This window comes from Xiphophorus couchianus, chromosome 4, assembly GCF_001444195.1.
Source record: "Xiphophorus couchianus chromosome 4, X_couchianus-1.0, whole genome shotgun sequence".
Lineage (NCBI taxonomy): Eukaryota > Metazoa > Chordata > Actinopteri > Cyprinodontiformes > Poeciliidae > Xiphophorus > Xiphophorus couchianus.
Genome location: NC_040231.1, coordinates 23,849,023 through 23,870,496, shown reverse-complemented (window position 1 = coordinate 23,870,496; position 21,474 = coordinate 23,849,023). Strand labels below are relative to the sequence as shown.

Here is a 21,474-nt window from a genome sequence, read left to right as displayed (position 1 = left end):
ATGATGGTGTGTTACCGGCTGTAGGAGGGGCTTTGTCAGATAAGGATGGTATTAGGTAGGGCCATTAACGTCCTGTGGATTACTGTAATCCAGTCTCTCTTGTCCCTGCTGCTCACTCATTTGTGAGTCCAGTCTGGTGTGGAAGCGGGTTGGAAGATGGCGCTCATCATGCAGCATTCTCTACTCGCTTTACTTCTTCTAGGAACTGACGGTACGATTTCAATGACAGCAACTCAATCTGTCCTCACCTGCTCAGAAACCTAATCTGAAGTTTTAGAAAGCTGATATCAGAATGACTCTTTCTGTTGAAGAATCCAGCAGGATTTATGTCTAAGTTTGAAAGTTTAATTTTCTTATTGGCTTTGTTTACATTTATTTAATGTGGTTAAATTAACAGATTTTATCAACAGAGTGGATGTTTGTCGTGTCCTTAGCATCTTCTTGTTCTTTTTCTCTTCTCTCCCCGGTGTTGGCTGTTCCCCCCCCGCCCCCCCCTTTTTTTTCTGGCCATCTGGTTGGACAGTGCTCATTAGGATTCATGCTCAAGAGGTATGAAAACCCCTAAGATAATAAAAATATTGCAACCATTTAAAATCATGCAAACAAAAACATGTTGAGTTCATCAAATGCCACTGCATTTCTTTAATATTTTGGAATCAGACTGCCGCTTCTGAGGCATGGACCACCAAGTCTTGCAAATGCGACTGCGATGGAGCCGAATCTCCAACAGAGTTTTCCATCCTGGGGTCTGGCTCTATGGTGAAAGGAGTGGATTGCATGCCAGGTAAATGCTTCAGCACACATGCTTACACCTCTCTATCGCTCTTAGCAAACATGTTCTGTTTGAAGTGAATCTGCAACATTTTTTGTGAAATCTCATATTGGACTTATACTTAGAACCTAAAGAAGTACAAATATTAATTTCACACCAAGTTGGAGCTTACTGTAGCCACGCAGTAACTCCAGCTCCTCCAAACTAAGAATGATGGAAAATTATTCTCTCCCTGCCTGGATTGTTATAAACTATTTAACATGAGGAAGTAGATTATTTGATGAAATCATTATGTAAAGTCATTAAAACTAAATCCTCAGATTTCCAAAGATGAACCATTTGTTTGCACGCAGAGAGACAATGCGTTGGGCATGAAAGCGTCAGAGTCCAGATTTAACACCACAGGGTGGACATGCTCCACTGGGTATCCTCTGAGAAGGTGATGTTAGACGTTGCGTGACGACAGAGCCATGAAAAGAACAGAAGGGTAAAAACCGGAAACTTCAGACATAAAAACGTCCAATGACATCTTTGGTCTGAGGTTTTACCCAGCATTAAATCCATAAGAAATAGTTTGTTTTAGCTCTTCTGTAAATAACCAGAGGTAGACGCTCCAACCAGGTGAAGGCAGCAACGGTGAGCCTGATCAGATTTAAACCATGGCAGACTTGCAGAAGAGATCAACGCTGATTACAAGTGATACAAGTGAATAAGCGAGTGTCATCTGAGCCACAAATTGCATGGCAACCAGTGACAGCGAAGACACACAAGTTCAGCAGATAATCATCCTGCCAGAACATGATGCAGCTCCTATTAGACTGCACCAATCACAGAATAACAGAAACTAGCTATTAGTACAACACAGACCCTGCGATGATGAATGACGGGCCTGAATGAGTACTTTGTGCTGCGGTCGACATTTTGCCTCCCCCCTGTGTCTCACCTCCAGGAATTTCTATCATTTCAACCATCCGAACATTCATAAATTACAAAGGGAGGACTACGGAGGCATTTGAGTCATTGTTATGCAAACACTTATCTCCTGACTCAAACAGAAGCTCTACTGTGAACGTTGTAATGCTGGGATTACAGCGAATGCATCCCTTCCCCTGACAGTCTTGAAGCAGCTGTAAACAGAAGAGCCAGGTCTTATTGCATGTATCAACAAATCCACTCTCACTCACCTCCATCTTCTCCCTCGTTCATATGTATGTAGTGAAATTTCTATACCCAGCTTAGAGAAACGGAGAGGTTGCAGCACTGGGGCAACACGGAGCTACAGTCAAGAAGAGTGGACGGCCATCTGCTTTCCTGCTGTCCTAATGGACATCACTGATCTCTCACTGTGAAGAATTAAGCTGTTGGCTTTTAGGAAGAAATGTGGGTCACGTTGCGGCTGCACGCAGCGGGGGTCTTCGGTGTTGGAGGGCGTGCGAGGATGTCAGCAGGACCAGAGGGCAAAGCGGAAAGGATGAAGACTAAAAATCCAAAGAGGCTTTTGTGGTGACCATTTGGTGGTCAAAACGTCAGTGGCTTACTGCTTCTGTGCATGTCCTCCTCTCAATGGGCTCCATCTGTTCAGTCCAGGGAGGTTCTTTCCAAACAAATGGGGACAATAAAAAAGAAATAAAAAAGTTTGAATTGGTCAACTTTGCCTCACTTGCAGAGTGTCCGTATCACAGGCCTCTTGGATTCGAGGCAGGATCTGTGAGTCCAGACCAAGTCACCTGCTCTAACCAGGAGCAGTACACTGGGTGGTTCTCCTCATGGCTCCCGAGCAAAGCCAGGCTCAACAGCCAAGGCTTCGGGTAAGTCAAAGTAAAATTTGAATTGATTTAAAACAACAGAAACAATATATTTGCATTACTACAGCCATGCAGTGACGTAAATAAGTATCTGACAGGTTCTGATTGAGTGGTCTCGTAAGGCCACAGTTTTAGCAGTAATCAGGCCTGAACAATAAAACGTGGTCTGCTAGTTCATAATTTAATAAGGGGGCAGTTACATTTTCACAAAGAGCCAGACACATTATTTTATTATTGTTTTATTCTTGATGAAAGAACATATGATTTGAAAACAGTTTTTTGTGTTTACCTGGGTCATCTTTTGTCATGTCTTAAAATTTGATAGTCTGAAGCAAGTGTTGCAAAAACATATAAAGGACCTACAATGAAACAAAAACCTTTTCACAGCACAGTGTGATCATAACATTTAAATTTCTGCACGTTTTTATAGTCTGTTTCCATTTTACCACATGTTGCTGAGTTTTGTGCCAATATGATGGAAAAAAAAAAACACACAAAAAACTATGTTCTTACAATCTGTGTGGAACAGTAAGGATAAACACAATATGGCTCACACAACTGGTCAAGGTTGTGCAATATGTCCTTTTGTTCAAAACATGGAAATATGAACACCACAATGCCAAAATACACACACTAAGAGCCTCATTGTTTATTTTATCAATTAGATTTCTGCTAAATTAAGTCCTCATTCTTTAATATAACGTTCTATTGATATTAATGAAGACATTTGAACAGCTTCTGATTTTCCTCCTTAACTAAAAAAATGAATACGACTCGACAAATTTTAGTTCTCTTATAATAAAGCGGCCTGGAGTACCGGTAATCATGTAGGAGTTTTATTTTCACATCCCCGTTTCTTCTCCAAGGTGTGCTTGGCTGTCCAAATTCCAGGACAACAGTCAGTGGCTCCAGATTGACCTGAAGGAGGTGATGGTGGTTTCAGGGATCCTCTCTCAGGGCCGCTGTGACGCCGATGAGTGGGTCACCAAGTACAGCGTCCAGTACCGCACAGACGAGAAGCTCAACTGGATTTATTACAAAGACCAAACTGGAAACAACAGGGTCAGTAGAGCAACAACACCCTGGACAAAAATAATCTAGACTGTTTTGGGTGTATTGTGTAAAACTGTGTCGTTAGGTGACATTGATGCTGTAAACATGCTTTTGAAACATCATTTTATTTAGCAATTTTAAATGTTTCCAAAAATAACGTAACAAATTAGCAGTGGACAAACATACAAAATGTATTTTTATTTAAATAAGAATCTAAAGTACATCAATCAACTGCTTTCAGACACTTTTACAAAATTGCATGCTCAATACTTTTAGTAAATTTCTTGCTACATTCAAGCACAAAATTATTCTCACACCTGCTAGGTTTAGTTTTAAAGCAACATTCAAGGCTTACAAACATGTTTGTTCTAAATGAAAGTAACGTTAACGTCAGGGATAGGGAGAGGGTTAACCAAGACGCCGTGTTCTTCAAAATACCAGTGGGAATATGTAAAAAGCAGCTTAGCAATTATGAAAAGGGTTTAAAGATTTTTTTCTACTGATTATTAAATGGGATATAAATAAATTTTGACAAGTCATTGAAAACATTTAAATACAAGCAGATTTATTTGTATTTTTCCCAGCCACACTTCTTGGTTTAATTCAATTTGTTTTAAATCCAAATCTACCAGTTGTATGAAACATTTTCACCTAAGTTTATATATGTGCAGATGTAACAGATTTGTAAAATGTAGAAAATTATATCTTCGAAGAATTAAATAACCAGTCAGCGCTTACTTACAATTCTGAAACAACTTTTGGATTTTGGACACTAAATACGGTAGGAACAGTATTTGACTTAAAAGGACAGCTGAGATATTTGGAAGTTCTGTTAAGCTAAAATCAGATATAGTTTATATAGCTGGAAAATAAGATGTTATAGTGATGTATAATGTTATAGTAGAATAACTTTGAATTATGTTGTTATGGCAGTAATGATAATTGCACAGTCTTGTCTTCCAGCTGATTTTTAGCAACTTAGAACAACTCAAATTGAAAATATGAATTACTTCTGGATCCAGTGACATATTATTACATATGAATCATCTACACTTTTATATGTTGGTGTCCAGTTTGTCACAGTTTTCTCAGCTGAACAGTGATTATGATGGTTGATGTGTCGGTTTGACTCTGATAATTGTGACAGGCTTCAGTCGTACATCCAGCCTGTTCTTAAAAAGCTGCAGTCAGGTAAAACGTGGGTCTTTCAGACTAGCCTTAAGCCTTCCACCACTCTGAGGATTTACTCTTGTCTACAAACTCACTGCGACATGACATCTTTATACTTCGGGTAAGGGAGATATTACTGATAATACCTTAAAAGAACCTCACTTAAAAATCTCTGAGCTATCGGTTTATCCAGTCAATCCTTCACTGCTCTTCCTTTCTTCTCTAATCACACCTTAACATCACCTTCCTGATTTATTTTGTTTTTCCTCAGGTGTTTTATGGAAACTCTGACCGCTCTTCATCCGTCCAGAACCTCCTCAGGCCGCCCATTGTGGCTCGCTACATCCGCATTCTCCCCCTCGGATGGCACACTCGCATTGCTCTGCGCCTGGAGTTGCTGCTCTGCATGAAGAAGTGCATGTGAATCTCTCCTCCTTGTATCCCTCAAAGCGTTGTCCCAGACCCTGCGTAGCGTTTGATTATGTATTCACAGGTCTCCTGAAAAACAAATTGACCCTGAAATATTCATGACCTCGAACCGTTTTTACATCCGACGTGCTTCCATTAAAGTAGGTTTGTTTGATATGTACAACGTGCTTTCATTCAGTCCGCTCTGCTTTGTCTGTGCTACACCAGTCTCTCTCACCATTCTCAATGAGTGGCTCAGTTTGCAATGAAATGGCATAAATTCAAAGCAATAATTAGTGGCTGAGGAGAAGAGGCAGCGTTGCTATGAGGGGCTCGTCGCCACAGGTTTGTGGTGTTGTGTGAAGGAACCAGACAGTCCATGAAATACACACCGAGTCTATTAATAAGTTAAATATGTTACATTATGAAAAATATCTCACATAGATACAAAAAACAGAATTGTTTCTGTTTTTGAACCCAGAATAGCGAGATAGTTTGATTTTATTCTCTTTCCATAAAAAAGGAAAATTAATTAATGTCTTTAGCAGAAGGTGAAAGGTTTCCTTGTGCACTTTGTCTTAAATTGAAGATGGTAAATATGTTCTGAAAATTAATGTGAGTTACTTTAAGTATTTATTTTCTGATAGAGTGATGTCAAAAGCGCTTACTGTACAGTTTGTTTCTCTCTGGTTGGCAAACTGGGCTCATGGAGCGATGAGGTGCAACCCATAAATAATGATACGTGAATGTAAACGGCCAATGTGCAAACAATAAGAATGATGCAGAGGCCAAGTTTTAATTTATGTATAATTCCAAAGAGCAAATGCAAAAGCTCCTTTGGTAGAGATCTATTTAGTGTGAAGACAAAGTTGGTTTACAAAAACAGATCAAATCTACATTTTACTACAAGCATATTTTCATTTGCTTCGTCTCAAACTTTTTGAAACCTGTGATTTAAACCATAATTTCAATGACTGTCGAATGTGATCAATATTTAACTTCTTATCCCGAGTGACTTTATGATCCATGGAATGCAAACAGAAACATTCAGTAGGTTTATATTTCAGGATGCCTAAATAGGCCTGCTTTCCATTTAAATACCTTCTCCTTTTCTTCTTGTTGACTTATTTTTTGTTAGTTCTTTTTCCAGGTAGCTTCACTGTTGCTGTATTGTACTTGTGATGCAATGTCTAGTTTTTTTCCCACGATGCTTTGGGATGCACTCCTGAATCGAAGGCGTGTCCTTTATTGTACCTTTAAATTGTTTTCCTAGATTAAACCCACACAGGTGTCATGTCTGTTTTTTTTTAATTACTTTTATGTTGTGTCTGTGGAACAAAAGATATGACTCATGCAAAAAATTTACAGTCGGTATTTATTATGAGACCCTATCATATTTTAATTAGAATGGTCAGCATAGATACACTCTGCTATTTGTATTTACACCCTGTCAGAGGTGGAAAATAGCTAATGGAAAAACAGAAAATAAAATAGAAGATGTTTTAGGAAACACATTCATATTTGGGAACAGAACGTCATCTTCCCGTGTTTGAGTGACTGGAGCCTTTTGTACCAAGAACTGTTGAGTCAGTGAGCTAACTGTAAGGCTTTGGGTCACTGGCAAGGCAAGCTTTGTCACCCCTCTGTCCACAAAGGACATAAACAAACCCACATCAGCAGTCATTTACAATCATTAGCACTAAGTGTTTGCACAATTGCACAGCTTTATGGGACATTTTCACTGTGTTTGATATGAGCCAAGCTCAGGGTGAGATACAGTAGCACTGGGAAAATATTGCAGAATGATGGAACTATCTTCACTTCCCTGCTTCACAATATACTGCAGGAAGTCGTCTTTGCTTCAATTTAATTTTTAAATGTGACCAACCCATATTACTTTGAGATTATTTCTGGATGTTATTGCTTTCAATCAGCCCATGTTGTCAATTGGTTCTCCATTAAATTAAAGCTGCATTCTGGTAGACGTGATCTTTATGTTCATCTTTGAATAAAATGTGTAATGATTCCAATATTTTTAAAGGAGGAAGGAACGAGGAACACTGTTGGAGATTAGAGGAGAAATTGCATTATAACTTCACATAGGCCTCAAAGTGTTATCTTTTTTTTTAACCACCCACATGTCACAAGATAAGCTGATCGTTTTAAAAGTTATTTTAAATAATCGAGTTTTGAGTAAATTCATCCCTGATCATGACTGCTGATGTTAAAAGTAATGCAAACAGGGAAATAAAATTTCAGATGTTTAAAATTGTTTACAAAAGAGGCATTTACAAAAAGATGATGGCACAAGCTTTAAAACGCACACAGAAGATGTAAACATAGATTACAGAATAAGTCTGGGATCATTTTTTTATAGCCAGTTTCGACAGTAAAATCCAGTCCTAAAACTAAGCAAAGTTACAAAGATTGTATCGTTTGCTTCATTTGGCATTTAAAAAGTTAGAATAGATCAACATTTTTGTTATAGTAAAATATTTGAAGCTTTCTTTTTGAAGTTCTTCATCTGTGAAGATGCAACTACTTTAGACACCTAACCCATCACTAAAATGAAGAGTTTTGAAATTGATTAACTTGTACAAATTGACAGAATATATATATATATATATATATATATATATATATATATATATATATTTCTTTTCTGCTAACATTCATTTATAAACTGAACAACTTGAAGCCTGTGTTTGGACAATGCCAGGGTTACAAAGTTTGGGCTTTCAAGAATGACAGTATAAAAGTACACCCAGACTTATCCTGTAAGATCTTAACGGCTGTAAGTGAGGTATGCCTTTTTGAAACAATCTTCAGAGTTGTATGTTATATGTCTCAGTTCCAGAGGTTAAAATGAGCAAAGACACCTGTTGCCTCATGGGAAGGTTGTAGACACACCCAAGATGGCAGCATGAAGCTGGAGAGCTGTTTGTTGTTTGATAAAAGAGAGAAAATTGGGGTAAATTTAAAAAACAGTGTCACCAGAAGTAGGACATGAGTTGGTGATGTAAAAAAATTCAGACCATAAATAACCGTAAAAAAATAGTATTCCACCTTCAATGTGATATATACAATTCAATAAGTTAAAGAGAGAAAAAGAAAAGAAAAAGAAAAATCTGTCATAATCGGCAAAATCAACTTTTTTAGAACCACTTTCTTATTCAGTTTCAGCATTCTCAGCTTTACTCTCTTTAGTCTATTTCTCAGCAAACTCTTGTCATGTTCAACACAAGAACAATGCAGCTGCATATCACTAAAATGACACCACACCCACAGTGAAGCATATTGTTGGCAGCATCATGCTGTGGGCTTACTTTATTCAATCTCTAACTCATGATTTCATTTCCAGCTTTGCTTCCAGTTCCAAATACCAGCTAGTTCAGACCTAAAATGTTTAAGTGTTTGCTAAAAACTACAAAAAAACAAGAACTCTGAAATTTTGAATTCAGGGTTTCCCACAGTGCATTATAAGCCTGGCGGGCCACCAGGCTTCACTTGTGCCCCCACCAGGCTTAGCATTGTTTATTTATTTTAGTTTTTTTAATCAATGCCTTTTGTTTAAAGACTTTATAGGCCCTAGTGTCCCTGGCATCCTGAGCTCTGGGCTTTGCACGTTTTCCGGGGGAAATCCTGGAATTAGTTACATTTATAGCCCTTGCCATTTTAATTTAGCAAATATGACCTTGGTAAGATGTGCTGTAGTTATATACTCACACCAGATGAAATGCTGAAACTCAATAAAAAAGGTGCCTTAGCTAAGTATGAATCCAACTGAACACACACTCCCATAAGCAGGTTTTTATTGTTTGCTTTTTGATTGAACTGTAAGAAATATCAAATTGAAGGTGGAAATAGTTTGAAACAACTTATTATGGTCAATTTTTATACCACAAAAACGCGGCATTTTCTTCCTGCCAAGGGTGTGTGCACTTTTGATCTTTTTATTTCCAGTGAACTTAACGCACAACGTTGAGCCGTCACCCTCTGGTTGATCTACAATGTCTACAAATGTCCCGAATTATCACACAACTTCACAACTAATGTCATGAAGGTGATGGTCGTATCTGTACTACATCTAATGTCAGAGATTTTTCACTTTCAGTAGTTTTTCTTTTTCCTTTTGTTTACAGTTTGATGAAATAAAAACGGATAAAAATAGGATAACATAAGATATGTTAACATCATCATATTCAACATAAAAAGACATTCACCATTATTAAATACTCCTGTTGACATTATTATAAACACATAAATATCTATTCATTTCTCTGTGTCGAAACTAAAGCTCTTGCAATTACACATTTAATTCTACATTTTTTTATATTATTCCCATATAACCTACATACTGTGTCATTTATAGCTTATATCCTTTAATTTAAAACAAATAAATATTTAATAAATAATATTGATATAAATCTTTCTCTCTTTTTTGTTATCAAATATCAGTGCTTGAAAAACCTTTAAGTTTATTGGCCACCGATGCGACAGCGGCTTCTCAACCGTTGCAGCAGCGCTCTGTAAGCAGAAGATGGTGGCAGAGAGGCCACACAGGCAGCGTCTCCTTGACAGCAAAGATCTGCTTGCTCTGATGTGAGCAGAATAAGCTGATGTGGTGCCGACATCCAGAGAAGATACTGCGACCTCCTTGTCTTAAGTTAAGTCCCACCTTGCTGATGTCTGGCCTGTTTGCATCTGGTCTTTGTAGATTTCAGAGACACGAGAATCAACAGATAACTATATTTCTTTGAACTTTTGCCAGCGTACCATCATGTATGTGGCCAGACTCAAAGGACGGAGACAGGTCAGAGAGGTCGGGGGATGTTACAGGGCTGTCTCCTTCAGATCGTTGAGATTTGGCATCCTGGTGCGGGATGCTCGGGTAAAAGTAGGTCCGTTCTGACCCGGTTTGATGCCCAGCTGTTCTGGAGTAAACTGAGCGCCTTCCACCCGCTGTAAAGCCGACACGTGCCAGCTGGATTCGATCTGTCCCGGTAAGGTGTAGCTGGCCTTGCGGTTCTTCGCCTGGCCTGAGCTGCTCATCCCCGAGTGGCCCCTGCTCTCCGTGTGCCCTCGACCCTCTGGGTAGCCGACTTTGGAGGAGGACTGAGGCGGGTTGGGGAGGGGGGCGTGGAAGCGCAGGTCCGGAGGAGGTGGAGGAGGAGGCTGCCCTTGGTTTGAGGGGGAAGGCGAGAGATGAAGGAGTCGACGTAGAGACTTCAGAGGTTGGCTCTGGAATAAGAGAAAAGCTTACAGTTGATAGACAATTTAACAAACGGCTTGACCTTTAACATACAATATGTATTTATTATTGTAGAAGTACAATATTAAATACAAACAATTTGAGAGATGTTGTGGTTTTGCCATCACAGCAAACTAATTGAAACCGTGTTCAGTGTTCTGCAAATTATTATCACGTTACAAACGTCTTCTGCTTTTGCTGGGTTATCACACAAATGCTAATATTAGACAAAGATATCTTTGACAAAAAAGGGGAAAAAATAAACCAAGAATTTCAGAATTGTTTGTCATACAAGGTTAGGTTAGGATTATGCCTCAATGTGTCAATTTGATTTAAGTCAAGAGTTTAACTAGGTCTCGTGAAGACCTTTTTCAGCCATTCAAGGGTTGGTGGTTTTCATATGTTTTTCTCTAAAGTCTGTGCTTACTAACCAGAAGTAATGACATCCTTACATATGCATGCACATCCAGGATACTGGCTTCAAACTTCTGCACATCTAAAACATAGATGAACATGCTTCTCTTTAGCCATGACAGTGCAGCATTTATTGAGTAAGGATTTCCAATTTAAATTTGTTTTGGACAATTTTCCACATATTTCAGGTGGAATATGAAAATTACTTATCACTGGCCTTCTCCACTCAGGCAGAGACAGCCGTGGTAGAATAGTTGTTTTCAAAGCAGATTGGCAGGCTGAATAGAGCTGCCATTCAATACGTCTCAGAACAGTTTAAAATCATGCAGGTAACAATGAGAGTTTATTTTTCTTTCACTTTACTCAGTCGCTCTGTTGTGTCTTTGGACAGTTTGTTATAAAATCTACCCTTTTCCAAATAGCGTTCTTAGCTGTGATTCAGCATTAGCATGAAACAACATCTCTGGTTTTTGGTATCTCTAAGTTTTAAAGACACACGTGGGAGAAGAAATTCAAAATAAGTGCACAATAAAAAGAATTAAACAATTTCCTAATTTCAACTCAACATATCAAATGCTTCCATTTCCAAGTAAATCTCAATTAAATGTTTATTGCAAATGGAGTTACAGACTGTTTTTGATAAAGTCACATACCTGAGAGTGGGAGTCCACTGGCTTTTCTGGTGGCCAATCAGTGACTCTCTCTCTTTCCCTCCCCCTCTCCCTCTCTCTCTCCCTCTTGTTTTCTCTCTCGCGCTCTCTGTCCCTGCTCTGTTCCCGGTCGTGGTCTCTGTCCCGGGATCGCTCGCGGTTTTTCCGTCGGCTGCTGTGGTGGGAGGACGACTTGGAGCTCCTCTGAAGGGAAAGGTGTTCCTGTCCATTCCCAGTAACCTGAAAATCAAAGAAGGAAGATTAGTGCTGAAAATCAATATTTTTACTTTGTTGCAGTGTTGCTGGAATATTATTGAACTTAATGAGATGCCATCCACAATCCGGTGATGCTCAACATGCACCCTTGTAGCTGACAAAAAAAAAAAGCAAACAGGTGATGATGATGATGATCAGTGATAACTCCATATTCATTGCCAGGGTTTAAGAAAGCTGACAAGCCTCATCTTCCTAGTCTTTGAAACCACTTATTGTCTTGTGAGCTAATAAAAGGACAGTTTCAGAGGGTTGGTAACCCTGGAAACACACGTAAAGCCCTTTCTGGATGATAGTTTGTATGGGTTGTGGGAGATTATCTGAGAAAACAGACAAGTCACAGAGCTGCCAAACAAGCACTTTCTCTCCAAATTCCAAATGAAAACTTGTCAAAACTTTTTGACCCACTTATTGCATAAACAGACCTTCTGTGCAATGTTCAAACTTGAAAACAAAATTATAATTATTCTAACCAAAGGCCTCATTGATGTGTCTCAAGACACACTATGAGGGACTGGAGTTCAGAAACCACTTCATCATCATTTAGGTAACATTATATTTCCATTTTAAGGTTATTGTGCTTCAACTGGAACAAGTAGTTTACAGGATGGCATGTCCCTAAAATGAAACTATCAAGAAATGCACTCATGCTAATTCTGTGATACATGTATCACAGAATTAGCATGTATATAGACTAACATCTATATACAGTCTATATTAGCTGTTAATTTAAGTTAATTTCTTAACTTAAATTTAAGAAATTTAAGTTCTTAAATTTCAACTTTAATCACTATGAAAATATGCTAATAATTTTTAAAAACACGGATCTTCTTCCGGACAACAACACGTTTCTGTCAGTGTCACTGCCAACAGCAATATTTACTCTGATACCCCTAAATAAGATTAAATCGTCTTCAGACGTCAGACTCCACCTTTGTGCAATTAAAGCAAAGAATAAATTGGGAAGAAGTTGTAGAGAAGCTAAACTTGATTGTCCAACTAAGCTGACATGTTGGTTGAGAGGACAACAGCTTTAAAAACTTTTCAAATCAGGTCTATGTGGCAAGTGGCAGGAAAAAAGAACCTGAAAAGTCCCGTATAAAGTTTGTCACAAACCACGTCGTTGACTCAGCGACATGTTTAGGAAGATGCTCTGGTCACATTAGACTAAAGCTAAACTTTAGGAGGAGGACTAGCGCACCACCCACACTGCAAAACGTGAATCTAAACCTGGTTACACGTCACATTTTTGGTTAAAAAAAGAGAATCAAAAATTAAAAACAAATTATTTCCCTCACATCTTGAATCTGCTCTACCCATTGAAGTTTCTGGCTCTCGCATAACAGGATGCAAAAGAGGTCAATGAGTGGGAATATTTCTTTGCATGTTACTCCAAAACTTAAAGTATGTTTTGCAATATATTGATTGAAATGTGTGTTTTTCAAATCCACATTGCATTATATCATAACATCCTGTATTGTATGTTGTCTGACAAAAAGTTACAAGAGTACATTGAAACTACCCAGATCTAACAAATTTACAAAGACTGACCAAAGATGTAACTTGTTGAAAATGTCAAAGACCACCATGATACGATGATTTTTAAAGTGCCAGCCTCACAAGCAAAATGCACTGCAGCATTTTAACATTCATATTAGCAGGACAAATGGATGCACACACACCAGAAGAAACGCTTACGGGTTTAAGCTTGCAAAGAAATAATTTGAAATCCCCTCAAACTAGAACACAATGTGGAATTTGAAACTTTTGAGGAAGATTTCAAAGCTTGTCATTGTGGCGTGAGAGCCGTGCCAGTTAACATGCAGCTGTAGAGTTGAAGTTAGATTACTGGTGAGGCAGGGTAGGGTGCCGCAGGCTGATGCTGTACCATAGGCGAGGCAACTACAGGTAGGATTTTTCCAGCTGAGTTGTGCTTTAAGCTATTCTTAGAGCTAAAAAGGGGGAAAAGGCTTTTCTTGATGCTCGGATTCCTTCCGTCCTCCATGTCCGTCTGTGGAGGAAAAGATGCACAGCCACAAACTTTCAACACAATTTTCTGGTAGTAAATACAGAAGAAATGGTAAAAGAAACAGCAGCTGATCCACAATCATCCTTGCAAATGCAGCATAAGATTAGTCACTAAAAGACACAAGTAATATTGACACAAAAGTTTCATTAGAGAGATAAAAGCAATAGAAAAAAAAAAACATTTTATTGTTTGGAAGTTGTTTTTAATCCCTACTTTTTGCTGGCAAAGAACATTTTGATTTTCCATCCATCTATAAGAAATTGTTGGTGAAAATGTTAAAAAATCTAAAAAACAAACGTATGGACATGACAGAAATAGTATACAACGCATGAAAACAGACGGTAATAGAAAATAGAACAAGCTAATTCTGTCCCACGGCTGAACGCCACAATGTGTTTTACTGAGCCAGAGTTTTACTAGAACCGTCTGATTATCTGAGTGCTTGTAGTGATTTTCAACCTATGCAGTCTATTATTATTATTATTATGATTAAAAATGATTGCAGACAATATACCATTTTCATATCAAATCAGAATTACCCTTTGGGACTCTCAGTGATTAATGCCACTCATCATTCTTACAGGAATTGCACACATTGATGATGGCTGAGATCAGTTTTTGAGAGCTTAAATATACTTAAAAAACAACAACACAGAATCCACAAAAAAAAAAAAAAATGTCGATGGTCTTTTTTGCATGACGTGATGATTGACAGAATTGCAAATCTTACTATTTGTGTCTTCTTCTTTTTCTTTTTAATGGCTTTGAAGAAGCCTTGTTTTTGCTTCTCTTTGGTGGGCTCTGGAGGATTCATGACCATTGCTTCTGCAGCAGTCCTGCAGAGCACATGTGGAAAAGGCTTCTGTAATTACACTCAGGAATAAATCACAACAAAGATTTAGCTGCTTCGGTATAGCACAAATATATATATAAAAAAACACAAAAAGAAAAGAAGAAGAATGAATTTAGAAGGATGCCTCTATAATTTAAAAAATGTAAATACTGTATTTTGTGCCTATGGAAAAAAAAAAACTTTTTTCTGGTACTACTGTTGTCATAATAAGTGCAAATGAATGTCATGTTGCAGAAAAGTATACTGTGATATGTTTTCATTCATTTTCTTTCAGCTACTAAATAGCAACAGAGCTAAGCAACAATGAGAACTCTAATACATCTTAAGTAATGATAATGGTAGACAGAAAGAGAAGAAAAACATCTCCATTTATCAGTGCTTTGCATCTGTTGCCAGCTCTTTTCCACATAACTACCAGGATGATCGCAAACAACATTTTTTGCTGGTGGTGCAGGTAAAAGAATGAAAAGTTACATTTAGCCTCTCAGGGTCCGTGCGCAGATCGGCTGTAATGTTTGCTTCAACAAGACATTGCCAGCGTATGAATTCCTACCAATCAAAAGCCGTCTGGCGTTTGGAGTGGTTCGCCATGCCGCCTGGATCACCGGCCACAACGGGTACACCAGGCCCTCTTCCCTGACCAACACCTTCGTGGAAAGAAGAGGAGTTATCCGGTCTGGGGGAAGGGACTAAAGAAAAACAAGGAGGGAAGAAATTGACTGACAGCGTGTGTTTCCACACTATAGTGAGGCATGTTTGTGTTTGCAGCGAAGGGTTCATCTGTAGAGTCAAAAATACGTAGGAAACTGTTTGAGGAACGCTTTAACTGTTCCACTAAAATGGCAAAAAACAAAAAAAAATTAATAAATATATATCCAGCATGAGTACAAATATGAAGACAAACCAGCACACAACTCGGAACATGATTAACCAGGTACATAAAATGAATTGGATGGAATGTATCTGTGAAGTATTTTTCTGAAGTGTTGTAGTCAAAACCACAATCTGAGACCAAGATCAGAGCAGACCCAAACCAAGACCAAGACTTTGACGGAGGTAAAAACCAAGATTGTAGGAGAGAGAGGCCAAATCCAAGACCAAGACCCAGCCAATTAGAAACAACTGTCAAGATTATTGCTATAACACTTGAAGACGATCTGACCATAGAAGCCTGTTAGCAAGCTAACCGATACCCTGGATCCAAACTAAACAGACCAACCTGAAAACGTCCAGCTAAACGTGATCTGACTTGCCATTATCTGCAGGCAGAGTGAGTTGTGGGGGAGGATTTCACTCACTGCACCTTCTGCAGATAGAAAATCTGCCATATATTTGCACTGGAAAATATTTCTCCCTGCTGTTTTCTCATTCCTCTCATCTTCTCATGCTCAGCACATAGGGCCGCAGGTTGCGGCATTGTAAAGTTCAAATGAAAAAAACCCCAAATTTTGTTGGTTGCATTTGATTGCAGCCGGGGGTTTCACTCTAAATTGCTGTATATAAAAAAAAAGAAGACATTTTTCAGCTGTGGTCTTGAGTCCAGCATATTTGAAGCCAAGACAAGACCAAGACTAAAGAAATGTGGCTTCAAGTATTACAACGCAACCTTTCCATATTCAGAACTTACTTTTAGATTGTCTTTTTTATTATTATTTTTCAACACTTATAGGGCTAATTAATACTGTCATTTCACTGTCACTGTCACAAGAGTCTGACTACTAAAAAACCTCCTAAAGAGTAGCCGTGCACCGTTGCTGGAAAAGCAACAACAAATTTTGCTAATTTGTGCTTATTTACCCTATTTGTCATTGATGTAAATCATATTTTAATGTGTGTTGTTTTTTTTTTTTCTTGCACTACATTTTGTGTAACAACAGGATTTACCTCTGTAGAAGCTGCCGACTCTCCGAGGCATGGACTCAGTGAAGATCATCCGGTTTTCCTTGGAGGAACCTGCATCCTCACCGTGAGGGTCATGATACATACCAACCTAAGAAGCACACACACACACACACACACACACACATACACACACACCATGCAGAAAAAGCACACGCACGTACACACACAAACTTCTTCAGTTTCTTTCTTCTTGATAATCTTAATTGACTGTTATTCAGTATCATTTTCCCTGGCACACCTCACAAGACAGTCAGGACAATCTAAGAGCTTTTCAGTGAGGTTACATTTAAAACAGCGACAACGTGCAGTGAAGCTGTTGGGGGGGGTTATGAACCCTGACAGTGAGAAGAGCTATTTGGAGGTAAGGCGGAATCAGAGGGTCGGACCTCATTTTTAGAGCGCTGTGTATGAAAAGCAGCGGAGTTGTCCCTCGTAGAGTCTTTGATGGGGGCACAAGGGTGGCTCATGTCTTTAGGGGGCTGTTCACTCTGTTGAGGAGACGGACAGTTGCTGGTCAAAGCAGACTGGAGAAGCAGAGCGATGCAGAGGCAATGACAATGTGACAGTGACAGTCCCTACACACACACAGCAGCTTGTGCAGCACCCCCCCCACACACACACCCGCACGTAGAAACATGTTGTTTGCTCTCAAAACCCAAAAACACTTATAGGTGTTTTTTTAACACCTGTGTACTGTGTTTCAAATAAGCAGGAGTCACTTCATTTAAAGAAATGTAATCATGCTTTCATTATTTTTCTCAGTCATCGGCCACATCTGCCGATTGCGACCGACTTCATTGATAATATTGATTTATGTTTGCCAACACTAAAATATGTGCAAAACACCTTTTAATAGTCATATTTTACTTTAGCAGCACAATCTCACACCAAAACATTTTGAAAATCCAATATTTTGTTTTGTAACCTTATTTTTGGTGGAGAACAAATGTCCATGGAGAAATAATTGTGTTTGTTATAAAATCACTCATTTTCTGAACAATTTTAAAAGAATAATTGAAAAAAACAAACATGATTAATCTACATTATTTATATGTTTCTAAACATTTTAGAGTTACATTATGCTATTGCAATGCAAGATCATTTTACTTCCTCTGGTGGCATTTTCTCAGAGTGAATTCTTTCATTTTTAGCCATAAATCACCCAGAACTTGTTGGTCACTAACCCTCGTCATGTCGTCGGTGCAGTCCTCTCTCGACGAGCTCACTGAATGTCCAGTCAGGTTGGTACGGTGTTGCAGCTGTGGGGAGAGGAGTTGGAGGCTGCTGGCCCGAGTCGGTATGACCTGCCCAGGCGGCGGCAGGCCCGCCATGACCCCCTCAGACCCATGTGGTCGGTGACGTTCCCGTCTCACGTACATGGAGTGGCGCTGAGGCCGTTGCTGGGAGGAAAAGGGGGACGTGTAGCCAAGGCCGTAGTGATAAGACTCGTGGGGGGAAGGCAGGGTGTGAGTGTTGGGCATCGCCGGTCCTCCTGGGTCTAGGAGCTCTGGAGCACCAGCGTCTTCTGGGAAATAAAGCAGAGCACTACGTTGGCATTGCCATCGACTGCGGCTTCTAAAGTGGTTTTCATAAAATATTTGAAACAACTGCCTCATTTGATCTTCTAATATTCAATATGATGATGCAAAAAGTACTGGTTTTATTTCATCCATTGGATTTCTGAATATTTTAATGACCATCTTGATACTGCAAACATTTTGGATTTTTATCAAATTGTTTTGTGGACAAGAGTTAGTATATAAACATACCGTAGTCATGGTACCGACTGAAATATTTCAAGATCTAATATCCAAACGTTTCATGGGAACGAAAGCAGATTTCTTTTTTTCATCTAAACATACCTGGAGCCAACGATTTGTGTCTGGACTTGTGTCTCGATGAGGAATCCAACGTGCTGCTCTCCATACGTACATTTACGCTGCTACGGGAAGCGGGGCTGTGTCCTGATCGGTCACTGTGTCGAGTCGAGGGACTGCCGGGGGGTCCTGGAAGACCCGACGGGGCGTTGAGGTCCAAACAGCTGGCAGGGAAGAAACGGGCACTGGGTCCTACAACGGCTGTTGCATTTGCATTTGGGTCGTCTGGGTGAAGTCGACCATCGCTTAGGTTCCCCACAGATTTGGCGTCGCTAAGAGCCCCGTGACTCTTGGACAGGCTTAGATAAGAAGCTGAACTTTTAGAAGAGGACGACATGGATCCATGTGCAGAGTCTGCCATGCTGTGGGCATGGCGGCCATGTTGTTTTTCTGCTCCAGACTGTAATGTGTTGGTTTTATTTTCTAGAAAGGTGTGCCGGCTGGCCTGCTGTTGCTGCTGCTGTTGCTGTTGTTGCTGCTGTTGCTGCTGCTGAGAGCGAGACGAGCTTGGTTTGCTGTGCGTGTACTTTGCCCCATGTCCCTGATCTGACAGCTTTGTTGAGGGCCCCAAGTTGAAATCAAACTCTGTCTTGTTTTTTGCCTCTTTGGGACTGAGAAGGTGTGGCAGGTTGTTGTTAGCCAGATCTTTGTTGGACGAGGCTGAACGATTTAGGGTCTGGGACATGTACTGGACTTTCGGGTGGAGTGTAGGACTTAAACTAGATGGAGCCGGTTTGTTGCCATTCAGGAAACTCTCATTGCTGAGGTGATGCAGGTCTCCATGGCGAGGGAGGCTGGAACATTCCTTACTGGTTGATCGACGACTTGAGCTCTTGGTGTGACTCCTGCAGGGCCGGAGAGACGCGTGAAGTTTGTAACTTCTTAGATCATCGTATGGACTTGTATAGATGAATCTCACTTAATTCTTTTGCTTTCATTATGACAACTTACGTTTTGTGTTAAATTAACTTAAAAGTTACACATCTTTAACTTAAAGAAACTTTTTACTTTGACTTTACTTGAAACAACTGAGTTCAGTGCCAGTTTCATATCCTACATCTGACCAACTCAATATATTATGATCATAAAACTCAATTCATTAAGTTTATACAATTTAGAGTGAACTCTCAAAAGTATACACTTTTGAGAATTAAGTGAGACGAATGTAAATAAGGCCATAACATGAACTACACCCCAAATAGACTTTGTAGTGTACACTCAAAAGTATACTCTCAAAAAGTCTGTTCTCTTGAGAGTATACTTTTGAGAGTACACATTTTAGAGTGGACTTTGTAGTGTACACTCAAAAGCGTGCACTTTTGATAAACTTGATGAGTTGGATTGGATAGACCTAATTGAATTACTTGTTACCATTTGAAGCAATTCAATTAGGTTGGTTCAACTGACTTCTTCTTTCAGTGTATATTTGATGCCTGCTGTACAATTATGCCACCTGCTGCCCCGATTTCAACAACTTTTTGGACAGAGCGTTCAGCAGCTCATACCTGCTCTGTACCCCATCTTAACTCTATATCAGCTGATGGCTGCACTGAATGTGCTCATGCTTGCTTGCTTAGGAAAGTGTTTGAGAAAAGACAAACACTTTTCACTAGCTGTATAGTGAAATAAAGAGACAAAGGCTTAAGGTGGTGCAGACCTGTGAAGAATGCTTCCTGTCAAACCCTGGATGATCATGAGAATCTTGTAGTGCAGATTCATTATCTGTATTTACCCCAGAAAAATATGCTAAAAGCTGAACGTTTTCATCCTGTCCAAAATCTTTCAGATAAACAAAGACATTGAATGTCACGCCCTTGTAGGCGCTAACAACGTTTAAATCCCTTTTAGTCATCCGATTTTAACCTTTTATCTTTTTGAACACAAACTTTTGTTCCCTATGTTGTGTTGCCATGGTAACATGTCTGGATTGCAATGCAACTGACCTACTCTGGTGTAAAATGTATAAAAATGTGATTGTAGACATTTCTAGCCTGAATTGAGAACACCTGTGTAGTAAGTGAGTTACAGCTTTAATTTAGTAATGCCTTTTTTTTCTATCTCTAGTTATTTACCAAAATAAACAAATTCCAATCACATTTCAAATTGATCATGATAACATAAAGTTTGTAACAAGTTGGGTTTTGTCACTATATATAAATGACAGAGCGCTTACCTTGTAGGGACTGTATTTTCTCCGTGGTGGTGTGTTTTTCTCTTGGACGAGCGTGGTGGGTTTGGAGAAGCGGGAGAAGATTTTTCTCTCTCCGCCTGCCTGAAAGGCTGGAAAGCAGGATGGTTCAAACACTGCTCGGTTAGAAAACGCTCGGTAGGGTTCAGCAGCAACATGCTCTGATGGAAAAACAGAAGCAAAAATGGTTGTTTGGAGCCATTAGTCGAAAATCTTTTGAATCTAGTGAAAAGCACATTTACTGTAGAAGTTTTTCAATAGAAGTGCAAGTGGAAGACATGAATGTTTCATGTAAATTTACCTTCATCAAATCCAACATCAAACCACTCATAATTCCCTGGTACCGTCTCTCCAAAGTCTGAGGATGGGTAACTGTGGGAAACTGGCACAGGAAAAACAAAATCCTGGATGAAACGTTCATTCTCAGTAACGGTTTTGTTGTTTGTTTTCTTTAGACTCATATTACGCTTCACAAAACAAAGTAAATGTTCCTGCCCATTTAAAAAAAAAGAAGAAAAAAGTAACTCAGTTCGTATGACACGGATCACACTAAACAAACTACTGAGTTTGCACACACATTCACAAACGCGTAGCTTTTCTCAGCCTTCTGGGACATTTTCTCTTGCTGTTAAGTTGAACACCAACCACCTATCTCATGAGTCATAGCAATCCACTCAGTCATGGTGCTGGGAACACTGCCACAAAAATGAAACGGATAGAAAGAGCGGGCAGGAGAGACGAGGATAAGAGAGAAGAGCGGAGAGAGGGAGGACAAAATGAAAGAAGAAGAAGGAAGGAAGAGAACGTGAAAGGAAGGAAAAAAGGAGGG

General features: G+C 39.3%; 2 protein-coding genes across 7 annotated transcripts in view; one reads left to right on the top strand and one right to left on the bottom strand.

Annotated features, from left to right (window-relative positions):
- Positions 1-32: 32 nt before the first annotated feature.
- On the top strand, positions 33-8,106 carry rs1a (retinoschisin 1a). Its single transcript, XM_028015062.1, has 6 exons — positions 33-211; positions 524-549; positions 661-784; positions 2,439-2,580; positions 3,444-3,639; positions 5,072-8,106. The coding sequence occupies exons 1-6, from the start codon at positions 157-159 to the stop codon at positions 5,222-5,224; spliced, it is 696 nt and encodes a 231-aa protein (XP_027870863.1). The 5' UTR covers positions 33-156; the 3' UTR covers positions 5,225-8,106.
- The window catches only part of cdkl5 (cyclin dependent kinase like 5), a 35,634-nt gene continuing 20,726 nt past the window's right edge, over positions 6,567-21,474 (bottom strand). The window contains exons 11-21 of one of the 6 annotated variants that reach the window (XM_028015056.1): positions 20,947-21,027; positions 20,631-20,806; positions 18,443-19,302; positions 17,765-18,102; positions 16,967-17,068; positions 16,563-16,668; positions 15,232-15,367; positions 14,556-14,661; positions 13,646-13,807; positions 11,527-11,763; positions 6,567-10,449 (exon numbers count right to left, since the gene is read on the bottom strand). In XM_028015056.1, coding sequence (XP_027870857.1) covers positions 10,042-10,449; positions 11,527-11,763; positions 13,646-13,807; positions 14,556-14,661; positions 15,232-15,367; positions 16,563-16,668; positions 16,967-17,068; positions 17,765-18,102; positions 18,443-19,302; positions 20,631-20,806; positions 20,947-21,027 — 2,712 coding nt within the window. In that variant the 3' untranslated portion in view covers positions 6,567-10,041. Of the gene's footprint in view, positions 10,450-11,526; positions 11,764-13,645; positions 13,808-14,555; positions 14,662-15,231; positions 15,368-16,562; positions 16,669-16,966; positions 17,069-17,764; positions 18,106-18,442; positions 19,303-20,630; positions 20,807-20,946; positions 21,028-21,474 lie in introns of all 6 variants that reach the window. The other 5 variants (XM_028015057.1, XM_028015055.1, XM_028015058.1 and 2 more) reach the window with 5 other exon arrangements.

What these genes read in the sequence shown, in the direction of transcription:
- rs1a (XM_028015062.1), top strand. Translation starts at nt 157, where the DNA reads ATGGCGCTCATCATGCAGCATTCTCTACTCGCTTTACTTCTTCTAGGA. An exon ending in AGGAGTGGATTGCATGCCAG is followed by an intron (nt 785 to 2,438) that starts GTAAATGCTTCA and finishes CCTCACTTGCAG; the next exon opens with AGTGTCCGTATCACAGGCCT. An exon ending in ACCAAACTGGAAACAACAGG is followed by an intron (nt 3,640 to 5,071) that starts GTCAGTAGAGCA and finishes GTTTTTCCTCAG; the next exon opens with GTGTTTTATGGAAACTCTGA.